General features: G+C 41.6%; 1 protein-coding gene across 1 annotated transcript in view; it reads right to left on the minus strand.

The window, feature by feature from the left end:
• LOC136982584 (protein amalgam-like) overlaps positions 1-12,340 on the minus strand; it is a 37,285-nt gene that overhangs the window by 12,493 nt on the left and 12,452 nt on the right. Inside the window, 4 exon segments of the mRNA XM_067279109.1 lie at positions 278-416; positions 1,207-1,323; positions 1,325-1,593; positions 2,898-3,032. Of these exon segments, the coding sequence (XP_067135210.1) occupies positions 278-416; positions 1,207-1,323; positions 1,325-1,593; positions 2,898-3,032 (660 nt within the window).

A 12,340-nucleotide genomic window follows, 5' to 3' on the forward strand; every position in this document is an offset into this window, starting at 1 on the left:
TTTGTTTCTCGCGGGATTTAGGACCCTTTCGAATGCTCGGACTCGATATTCGCTTTCGGTCTTCCAATGTTTAACGTAGATATTTAAACAACCGACAAACGGACGACCGAAACTGTTTCGGTCAAGTCGGTTTCGGAAGGTTAGGATTTTTGCCGAAAAATATAAATGAAATCGAAAGGTAATTTTGGAAAAACGGCAATCGTTAGTTGGAAGCCGCAAGACCCTAATTTTCCGAGACCGTCAAAGGAGTCGACCTTTAACAAAAGAGGATACTTACGGACCACATCGACTAGGATGGAAGCCTCCACCGCCGGATCGTATCCGTTACTGACGGTGCAGCGATACTCTCCAGAGTCCTCCTCTTCCGCCGACCACACCTGCAGCACGGTCCCTTCTCTCGCCTCTTCCTTCTCGTTCTGCCAACAGACAAACCCTGATTAATTCTCCCGCCTCCTACCTACCGCCGGTCTACACAATTACAAAAAGAAGCGCCCTTTCCACTTATCCGCGGTCGTCGGTCCGGTAAATCGTAATCGGCCGATGGGGACGAAGATCCGACCGACTTCGTGTTCTAAAACGGCGCGGAAGGCAGAGACGAGTCGTCTGCCGACCGGTGGTGGTCCGTCCGGATATGTCGGGCCCCGTCCCTCACCTCGCGGCAGTCCCACTGTAAGCCTGGCCGAACCCATAATGGGCTTGCTAGAAAAAGGCCCTCTTAGTGCCCACAGGGGGAAGTAGCCCATAAGGAAAGGTCGACTCTACCAATGTTCCCGTGATGACGACGAGGAAGATTTCTATTTGTATAAGTCTTTATTATTTGTATTCTCACAATATCTTTTAAACGTAATAAATATAAAAACGCGTTTCCAATAGCACTAAAACAATTAAAATTAGAAGTAAACTTTAATAGTTTGTTTCTAATTTAATTGTCTGGTTATCGTCCAACAGAGTATTAATCTCTATTAACTTAAGTGTGCCCAGCACCGCGCGGACAGAAATTTGAGAAACGCCGAATTACAAAATCCGTCTGTTGAGATTGTATTAAAAAGTAATTTTTATGTAATTAATTATTTTTATAATATCTAAAATAAATAGTTAATATATAGGCTATATATGTTGATAGAGGCTTCGTCCTTTGGTCGAGTCCACCGGACCGGCGCCGGAAATGCAACGCCCGCGGAAAGTTAAACGGAAGTGGTTACTCACCGGGCGAGTCCAGGTGACGGTGGGACCGGGAGATCCTTCGGCCCGACATCCGACGCTGAAGTTCTGTCCCAGACCGACGGTCATTCTTCCGCTTCCGGGCACGGGTTCCACGCTAGGGGCACTGAAAAGAGGCAGAGTCAGCGGACGGCGGCGGCGGCGGCGGCGGAAGGGAAAAAGCGCACCTACCGATGACCACCAGGCGGTGACGCAGTTCCAGGGGGCGCTCGGTGCTGATCTGGCAGACGTACTCGCCGGCGTCTCCGGGTCGGGTCTCTAGGACGCGCAAGGATCCGTCTTCGGTTAGTCGGACTCGAGGATCCCGGACGAAGTCGAAGTCGTTGGTGAAGTAGAGCACGTCGTCCTTCTTCCACACCTTGGCGAATCCTCCTGTCGATAGTCCATTGTTAGGGCTGTTTCACACTATGACCGACTCGATCAACAGGTCCGATCCGACCGATCCTATAATCGGACCGATTGTTATGATGTTCGATGTTATGATTGTGCTGTTGCTCTGTACGTCTATATGGTGCCGAATTGTTAATTTTAATTGAATAATAAGATATGTGCCGACGATATGCTTCGATATACTGGCGCTGATTGGTATTTTATATTGGCTCATAAGATGTAAATCAAATGCTATATATGTAATAACTCAAATGTGCACTACGTGTGATTATGTTGTATACGCGTGTGTTAATGACATCTATGTACGACATTCTACAACGTATTAATCCTTTGTTACCATCTTCTGCAATGCATTATCGAAATATGTTAATCGCGAGCCTTTATTGTCTCGTCCTCAATCTGTGCACCATGTCCTGTGATACTGCTTCATCTTCTTGATGAAGCGTTTTACAATTGTCTTTATTCTTGATGTATTTTATGTATTTTATATTATTTAAACCTATTAATACCACTATAGATAATTCTTGTTCTTCAGAAAACTGTTTAATGTATCTCATGTTCTCACCCGGTTTTGTACTTAATGGCACCGGGCATGTACCTTATGTATATTCATTAATAAATAATAATAATAATAATAATAATAATAATCGGACCGATAGTAGTAAAAACATTTACACTGAGTACGATTTTCGGTGGCCGACTCGTAAGGACCAATCGGAACGCGTGTTACAGATCAAAACACTAGCCAAAACACTTTCGGCGCTCTTCCTGGCGTCTCCAAACGGAAACAACGACGAATGAAAGTGGATTTCCCGCTTTTGGCGTTTTTCCGGCTTTCTCCTGGCATCGTCAACGCATTTTATGCGTAAGAACGTCGGACGGAGCCGAAGTTTTTAGGGGCCGCCGCGTAGTTTATCGAAAAAATACCGAAGCGTCGGCTGGGCGGGCGAGAGTAGAAAGTTAGAGTAAGAAGAGGTTCCGAACAGGAGGGGCGGGCGAAGGTTACGTCGGAAAACCTAGAAATGTTTGCGACGAGTTTTGGCGTATTCGATAAGACCGCGCGGCAAAATTCGTGTCGATATTCTTTTAATAATCGACCGAATCGCCGTTCGGCAAGGCGAAAATGCTGCCGGAGAAAACGATAAAAATATCCGTGCAAACGTTTCTTAGGCCAAGAACACACGTGCGTAAAATTGTGTGGCAGAAAACTGAACCAGAAATCGGCTTTCGGTTCAGTTTCTGTTCTACGCTTTTATGCCGGAACACACATACGTAAGAACACTCACCCAGTTCGTCCACCTCGCAGTCGAAGACGGCCTCTTCGCCCCTCCTGACCACCACCGTCTTAGAAGCGGACAGCACGTGCGGCGTGTGGGTGGAAGGCACCTCCTCGGTGGTATCCGTCGCCGCCGTTCCTCCGGCTGAAAGAAAAAAATGCCTTAAATCCGGGAAAAAGAGGGTGAGCCGGAAATTACGTTTTTGTCCCGATTTGCCAGTCCGAAGTAGGCCCGCGTTGATCTGAAATCACGCAGCGCGGGAATCAAAATGCGTGCATAAAATGAAATTCATTGCTCTGTCTAGAACACACTCGTTTTAAACTTATATGCAAAGAATTCCAGAAATCGTGCAACAAATGATCTGGCCGAAACGGAATATAAAAATTAATTTCCCTTTGTAATATTCTAAATAGCTATTAATTTACTAACACTCCAAAGGGATTAAAGCACACCGAATTATCCGAAATGTACAGTACTGTACATTTGTGCTGTACATTTCGGATATATGAATACCCTTCGACGGTTAGTTTATTTTTCTACCTTAGAACATAAATACAGTTTAAACTTTACCTTATTAAATTTACCACCAAAAATACCATATACAGTGAAATCTGGTTAACTCGAATTCACCTGTTTAACTCTAACCGGGTTTTATTCAGTACTTACTATTTTTACATTTAAATAAAATAATTAACGTCCATCTAGCGCAGTGGTTCCCAACCTTTTTTGACTGGCGTACCCATTTCGCATACTCGTCGAACAGTGACTCCTTGGCCAATTATACAACGCTGTACATTACATGTAAAAAAAAGTACTTTTTTTTAATGGAAAAGCGTTGGAGGAAGGTCACAGATGGGTCTAAATACAGTAAAAATATATTTTTACTTAAAACTAGCACGGAGTGCCGCGGCATCGGCAAAGTTATCAATGCAGAATCCGAATATTCTTGTAGTACGTCCGCCATTATTATTTTTTTCGCGTATTCCTAAACAATCAAGCGCGTACCCCGATAGGAATCTCTGATCAAGCGAATAAACCAATCGGAAACTTTCTACAAGACGCGGGAACCACGTAGGACTAAAATTAAACATCGTGTCGTGTGACGGCGGGCGAGGGGGGGAGTGATGGCTGCCAGCAGCGTGGGTGACCTAAATACTGTAAATGCCATTCAAACCCGCTTTTTTCGAGCAATTTTTTTTTTATTTTGTTGCCGTTAGGTTTCTCCGACTGGCCGACATAATAAATAGACAGATGTTTTGATAAATTAATTTATAAACAAAGAAAGAATACATTGTAGAATTTAAGAAATCCTTGGTAAACAGTTAGGAATGAACGGATCGACCATTCGGGAATGCGTTCCCGTAGCTTATTTACCCATTGGGTTAAGCGTTTTCGAGTTTGTAAACAACACCCCGAGATTTGCATTGACACTACGATTGTACCTAATATATATAGACACGCGCAAACGTCGCATGAATAGTTTATTATCGGTCACCGATAAGTCGATGCGCAAAATCTTTATTTTTAGCCGATCCTCCGTAACTCGAAACGTTTTAACTCAGAGTCAGAAGTTTTCCCCGCGACAACCTCGAGTTAACCGGATTGCACCGTAATAAATTTTAGTGGTAAAGGTGGATCGGGGGTTGTCACGCCCACCCGGACTAACGACGATCGAAGTCCTGTCGATAAAAACGGGGCCGAAGAAATAGTTTCCTTCCGTCATTAAGAGGTAATTGTACAGTCGATTGTAATTACTAAACGAGGATTACAATGGAATGGGGGAAAAGAGCGTTTGTTTTTAATTTGCAGACGGTTAAAAGGAAAGCCGCGACCATACCCGCGGCCTAAAGTCGGACTCAAATATGTTCACCCGCGGTCGGATGTAGAAGCGGGAGCGTGACAAAAGTAAAAATTCGCCCAGCGGAGGCCGTGTGGATAACACCGGTAGTAACACCCGAAAAGGGTCCGGTTTCCCCTAAAACGGATTCTCCCGGGCGTGGCCTGGCCTTAGACAAAGTAAAAGTTTATAAAATGAAAAGTTTTGGTCGACCAACGAATGAAGCGCGGCAACGTTAATAATTTGCCAGAAAAGGATTTGTGCGCTTATGCCAGCCGCCCGACCACCTGACACGTCCAGGGAAAAAGTGTCGAAATATTTTGGCGCGAGTCCCGGCGTACGGGCGCTATTCTTATCCTCGGCGGAAGTCGGAAAGAAAATTCCCGAGAGAAGAGAAATTTCTTCTCGTATCGTCGCCACTATTTACGTTTGGGGAAAGGTTGGCAACAAAGAAGACAAACGGAAGGAGCGGGTGATCGTCTGAACGACATCGTTCTCTTTCCGCGCAGGCGCCAGACCGGTTCTAAGCCTAATAGGCCCACTCACGTGCGGAAACGGAGGAAGAAACGACAAAATGACGTCGATTTTGCCGTCCGAGCCGACGGAATACCGAGTGAAAAATTTTCGACTTTTGCTCCCGCGGAGAGCGGAAGGGTAAAAATTAGGCCGATGGAAAGGCCTTCAAGCCACGTGGTGGTAAACGTCACACCGGACGATAACATTCAAACTATGGCGGTGGGCACGGCTAGAATGGTAAAAATCCATCCACACTCTTTTCGAAACGTCTGGACGAGAGTCGAGCCCCGGCCAACAATATACTGTGTTTAATAACATATTGTTTTGTAGGCCATTAAATAAATTATAAGGACAGTATTTATGAAATTAAACTGTTACGAAAATTGAGGGGAACGCAACGACTTTTTTCTGAAAATGAGTAGAGGAAGTTTGGAAACCACCGCGTTAATGTATTTCACTTACACGCCATATTCGCTAGCCCATTTAAATTATTAAAGTCGATAGACGTGCTTACCGCGCTAAGTATCGGGAATGGCCCAATGGTAATTCCGACATCGAAGTATTGGATTTTCTCAACTTCCGACCGTTTCCAAACATTTTTCTTATCCGACTTCTTCGCTTTTGCGCTTTTGTATTTGCCGTAAGATCGTAAGCAAACTTAGAAAGTTTAATTGATATATTATAACAAAGCAATCCCAGTCGGCGCCATTTTCCACTACTGGCGCGTGGTCTACGTTATACCAAGGTATTTTTATTTCGTGGTCTGTCGACGCCATCTTTTTACTTTCAATTTGTTCTCAAGCTCCGACAGATGGTGCTAAGAACGGCATAGATGTTCACAAACCACAAGTGTGCTTGTTAACTCACCCGAATTTTACCTCCAATTAGAATTTATTAGTGACTTGTCAAGTTTTATAATTTGCGTAAATTAGATAACAACCTATTGAGCACGCGATAACTTTCGAGCATATTTAGTAGCAACTTTCGATCTTAAAACAATTTTTTTATTTTTGTCAAAAATGAAGCCTGAAAGTGACGTAGAAGTGAATATTTTTAGCCGTTAGTGAAGCTCTGTACGAAGTTGAATTCGCCACCAATTTGCAAGCTGTTCGAGCAACCGTCATAAAATACACGTTTATCTCTTGTAAATTACACCAAGATTTTGAAATAATGAATTATATAAACAAACAATTTACGTAATGCCTCAATTAAATGGCATGAAAATCTCCTTGAGTTTTTATCTGTTAATGCACCTCTGGCGGTGTGAAGGTCTTCGTTGATTATAACACCCGAAATTAAGCAAACAACATACAGGAAAATGTTCCCTGTATGTTGTTTGTGTGCTGCTATCTATTGTATGGCGATATTATTTATTTATTTAAATACACTTTGGCCTTCCGTCCTTTTTCAGAGTGCATAATAAAAGGCTATAAACGAAAAACACAAACAAACGAAACCAAAATAAAAAGTACAAATCTAAGAAAGCCTTTTATTTTATCTTCTTTTAAAAAGTTTATAAAGCTTGAAATGCTTAACACTTACTTTGCTGGGTAGACAATTCCAAAATTGATCGTAAACTTGCCATATGCACTGTCCGCAGTATTGTATAAATAGTGTACTTATATTTCTAAAAAACTAATTGAAAAGCAGGCATATTTATAAAACAAAAATAAATGAAATTACTGAAAGATTAAAAGAAATTTAAATTAGATCATCTTTTCTTGGAAACGACACTAAAACAATTTCTATAGTAATGTCGCAAAAGAAAACAAAAACTATTGTAATCGAGGGTTCGAAAAATGCACGCAAAATTAATGCAAAATTAAATAATAATAAATGAATAAAAATTATTTCAAATAATTGTAAAAAAGAAACTAAATTAAACCAGAAATTAAAACTAAAAATAATAACTAAATTTAAAAATAACGAGCGATTATTTATTTTGACATGGTCACAATGCCGAACTGCAATTTTTAATTATATTTTAAATTTATTTAATTTAAAATATATGCTCTCCACCAAAAATGATTTGCCCCTGTACATCATACTTTTCCTTTAACAATACAGTCGTGCCGATCTAACACCTTTCAGGGGAAAATTTTTCAATTGAAATAACACGACTTCCGCTTTGTATCTGAAGTTCATGTATAATTAATTGGACCTACTGCCTCTAAGGTTTTCATATCTGGTCTCGGATTTCGTCTATCTAACTCCGTCTCCGAGATTAAGGAAGACAACAGACATGCAGCCGACAGTGGGAATTTATAGATCAGCAATTTGTAGACTTATAAATACCCAAATAATTAAAACTGGCCTTTACCCCGAAACCGAAAGTAAAAAAACAAAATTATTTAATTAAAATAAAAATCAAATCGAGTGAAAATTAAAACAATGTTTTTAAAATCCGTTTAAAAGTTGTTTTCAAATTGTAAATGAAATTAATTTTTAAATTTACTTTGTGTTCAGCGATCGCCCTCTGCACTCAGGATGGTCAGAGCAGCATGAGCAACATGCGCTCGTGCATTGTCTTTTTAAAAAGGTAGCGTGACGGAGGCCTCGAATGTACGGCGCATCGACGGGCCTTAACACGTCAGAAATGTAATGGCGGCTATCCAAATTACGGACAATGCGAACAACAGGTGACCAGGCGTGTAACAAATGGACACTCACATACATTTCCTCCAGGTGATGGACCCGCATGACCATGACGAATGCAAACTGGGAATGATCGTTCACCTCGATTCCCCCATACTCGGATACGGCCATCACGATGCTGTACGCAGAACCGGGCTTCATCTGAAAAGACGATGTGATGCCACTCCTGCATCGACATTCGTCGTTGAACATACCATTGTAGGCGCGCCTGTCTCTGCTGCAGCATCAAGGGAAGCCGCGGCAATGGTCGCCATGCTGATAATCTGTGGTACTGCAGATGCCGTCGTACTGTCTACGCAGACACTTGTCCTGAAAACGACCCAAGTTCCTGACTCAGGGTATGCGGCGTGGCTGTACGTACGATCCCGCAAAACCATGAGGACATGATGTCTGTCCTCTCGGGCGATACTGACCGAGAACCGCTGAGATCCCGCACAGAGTTCTGTATGGCCCTCCTGGACCCATCCATTCCATATTCTCATGACAGTCATGGGATCGACCAAAGCAAGCAGCAAATAGCGCAAAATGATAAACCGCAGTTCCGGTAGCCTACAATTCTACCACGATCAAACTCTTACACGTTTTGGTAGACATTCCTCTTTCTTACACTAGGCATAACAAAACCTCTACCCAAGCAACCAACGTGCGAATGAGATTTTCATGTGAGAAACCAACTTTACGATCTTCCCTTCTATACAAACTGTATGTGGTCTTATTCCTACTACATACAGTAGGAGTAAGACCACATACAGTTTGTACAGTTTGTACAGCATACAGTTATGTAGGCATACAGTTTGTATAGCAAAGCAAGTAGAAGTAAGACACATACAGTTTGTATAGTTTGTATAGCATACAGTTTGTATAGCAAACAGTTATGTATGCATACAGTTTGTATAGCAAAGCAAGTAGAAGTAAGACACATACAGTTTGTATAGTTTGTATAGCATACAGTTTGTATAGCAAACAGTTATGTATGCATACAGTTTGTATAGCAAAGCAAGTAGAAGTAAGACACATACAGTTTGTATAGTTTGTATAGCATACAGTTTGTATAGCAAACAGTTATGTATGCATACAGTTTGTATAGTTTTGCATACAGTTTGTATAGCAAAACAGGTAAGAGTAAGACCACCTAATGATTAGCATTTCATGTCCAAGTATGTAGTACCTTTCATGCAAATTTCGCGTTTTCTGGTGCCGCCTTCATGGTGTAATGTGAGAGCCCGGACCTTGACAGAAGTTTTTTTTTCGATTTCATTACACCTATATTGACAACTAACGTTGTTTATTATTCTTTACATCTGATAAAGTCTCAATTTGCATGATCTCGGCGACGAAAGCGACACTTTCCCTTTACCTTTGACCCTTTGACCTCACGGCCGCGTGTTACCCGTTTTAATATCAGAACTGACGGCCGAATGGGGCAGTCGTCGCCCGTTCCTCCCGACTCAACTAGTCGTCACCCGTTCTTCCGATGATTACAGTCGTCACCCGGTCCTATAACGGAAGTCGTCGACAGATACGGTTAATTCTGTGCCTCCGAAACGAATATACAATTGACTCTGACCCGGAACATTATCCAGAACCCTTCTAACGTGCCAACCTCTTCGTTCACTCAACCTTCCTAAAGGACAGACGGAATTCTCTCTTGCATCAGGTCTACAAACGGATCCTTCAAACTACAGGTATTTATCTCCACTCCACCGAAATCTCATGTGGACTCCCCCTCTCTCTCTTTCTCGCGACCACTTACGATATAGATCAGTTAATTTAATATCTTGCAAAGTTTGTATCATGTACTTTTTTTCTTTGGAATTAAACGGTTATTAGTTACTAGGAGATTTCTCGGGCAAAAAAATAACAGCAGCAAAGATTAAGATTATCAGATTGTTTTGTACTTCTAACCCCTCTACTATATATTATAGTATTTCATTTAGAAAGGTTATCTTACATAAGAGTATATCACACCGAGTGCCCAATCTAACACATTTGAAAAATATTTAACTATAAATTTTTAGCCCTTAACGAAAACTCTGAAAAATATTTAAAAATGAACACAAATTGTAAGAAAAGAAACAAATAGTCTAATCGATTTAAAGTCAAAAATCGTGAAAGAGGCAGTTAATAGAAATATAAATATTAACGACATTTACGAATAAATAATGTTCAAAACCGAATTAAAATAGTATTTATAAGCAGTCCTTTTAAAATACAAAAGCAATATCTGAGTTAAAAACAAGAAAATTTCGTATATTAAAAGAATTTCGAATGTTTACAGTCGATTTTTTCTATGCTCAAGCCTAACTTACGCCTTGACCCGACTGAAGCGCTCGAAGTGGCAGAAATATTTATTTCTTCACTATCGTAGCATTAGAGCTATTGGCAGCAAAAGGACTAGTATATGTATCGACTCTGGTTATACTACTGTAGTAGCGGTTTATATTTACGGCTGTCAGATAGCACTCGTTTCAATTGTACGGTCAAGATCTATAGAAATAGATCTGGACACGATCCCGTGATCCTTTGCGGCAGCGGTCATTTTGGGGCTTGTTTATAGAGTATACCTTACCCGAGGTTCCCGTGTGAGTCGGTTATATTTAAGTGCTCAAAAAGTGAAAGAATGTGTTATTGTGTGGCACCAAATTGTAAAAGTAATCCTTCGGACGTTAGATTGTTTAGATTTCCTGCAGATAAACAAAAAACCAAGATGGGTGCAGAACTGCAGATGGGATAAATGATATCGAACCGAACATTCTTAATTGGGTACAATTGCAAATGTGAATGACACTGTTGGGACCTTAATAGTCTGCCGACGTCCCCGTCGCCTTCCGTCGGCTTACAGTACGCCTCAGGCGGGAGACGTACGGTATTTCCCCATATTTTTTCCAACGTTAATTACGTCCGGAAACGCAGTTGTTCTAACTAATAACGGGTTTTGCTTCCTTGTACGTTCCTGACCCCACCGTTCCCCTTCATCAGCCATTTTCAGCTTATTATTTTACCGGAATAAGAAAAAAAGTGGAAATCTTCCCTGTAAGTGGCAATGATCTTCAAAGTGGATAATTGGGAAGCCGAGATTACAAGAATTACCGTCGAAAGAAGAGCGAGGGATTGGCCACATTTTCCTCCGTAACGGGTCCACTGCTGTTGGCTTTCGTCTTCGGCTGGCGCACCGTTTATTTAAGTTTTTAACATTAACGGGAAAATTTGCATTCTCTTTAATTACCGCAACTAAAAAGCAATGGAGAAATAATTTAACCAGTTTAAAAAATTCCCACTACAAGTTGCTGTTATGACATTTTATTTAAAAATTAATTTTTAAACTTTACATTTAATTATAATAAATACAATTGCCGGCGTGCCGTCTTTTCCTCGTTGTTACATAAACTTACTACGGCGCTAATTATTACAAAATGGCGAAAAGCTCGAGAGTAGTGACGAATTTCATAAAAGATTGTAAATGCTAATAATAAACAATGTCTGGGTTAAGTCCCGCGCCCGTCGAAATGCGACGCGTCATACCCCTCGACCTTTAACTGCCAAGATGCGAAGCATTCGTGCTCATCCTACGCCGGTATCGTACCAATTTTGCTTCTTAATCATTCCCTTCCGAGATATTAAACGAAATAGACGCTAACGAAATACGTGCAGATTTGCAAAAATTTTAAATAGAGGAGGGATTATTAGGGCCGAACGCTCTTTCCGTCGGCTTTTCTGCCCATTTTCTCTTTGGTTGTGGGCATTTCTAAGGACGACGTAAAACCCAGATTTCGGACTTTTACCCCAAAAGCCTATAAACGGGAGTTGGGAAGTTCTAATTTTCGGGTGGCGTCCGGTACTTCCGCGCTACCGGTGGCCGCTACCGAAATGACAGCTGGAAGCGGAATTTGTTAATAACGGCGGGGAGCAGAGGAGGGTTAAGCGAGGTCGCCTAACGCTCTGGAAGAAAAATATGCTTATTAATTACTCTTTCGTTGGAAATAATTGGCGCTACGATTTCCTCGTTCGCACCCGGGATAAAAACGGCGCCGAGGCCGTTTTCATTAAGGCTGGAGCGGTTTCCGGCACTTCGTTTATAAAATAGCCGATCGAAATGAATGTATTATTTTCGTGCACGTACCCGGCACTTCACCTTCTTCCGTCGCTCGCTACTAATTTCGTGCCAAGCCACCTTCGAATTTCCTCTGCTTTTTTCTCAAATAGCCGGGAATGCGGGATAAATCTCTACTCCTTTCCCGTAAACGTTTTAAAAGCAAATTAAACCTGGTATTCGTAAGTAATTTCCGCCGTTTGCATCCGGTTTTCCCGAAACCATTGCAAAGATAAATGAATTAAACAAACAAATGAAAGGCGGTCGTCGTGCCGAAGGTCCGTTCCTACTATCGGACGAGAAACCACGCCGCCAATTATTCTTCTGTTACGTTTAAATCGACGTAGTCGGCAC

The sequence above is a fragment of the Centruroides vittatus genome, unplaced genomic scaffold, assembly GCF_030686945.1.
Source record: "Centruroides vittatus isolate TY-2023 unplaced genomic scaffold, ASM3068694v2 contig_854, whole genome shotgun sequence".
Lineage (NCBI taxonomy): Eukaryota > Metazoa > Arthropoda > Arachnida > Scorpiones > Buthidae > Centruroides > Centruroides vittatus.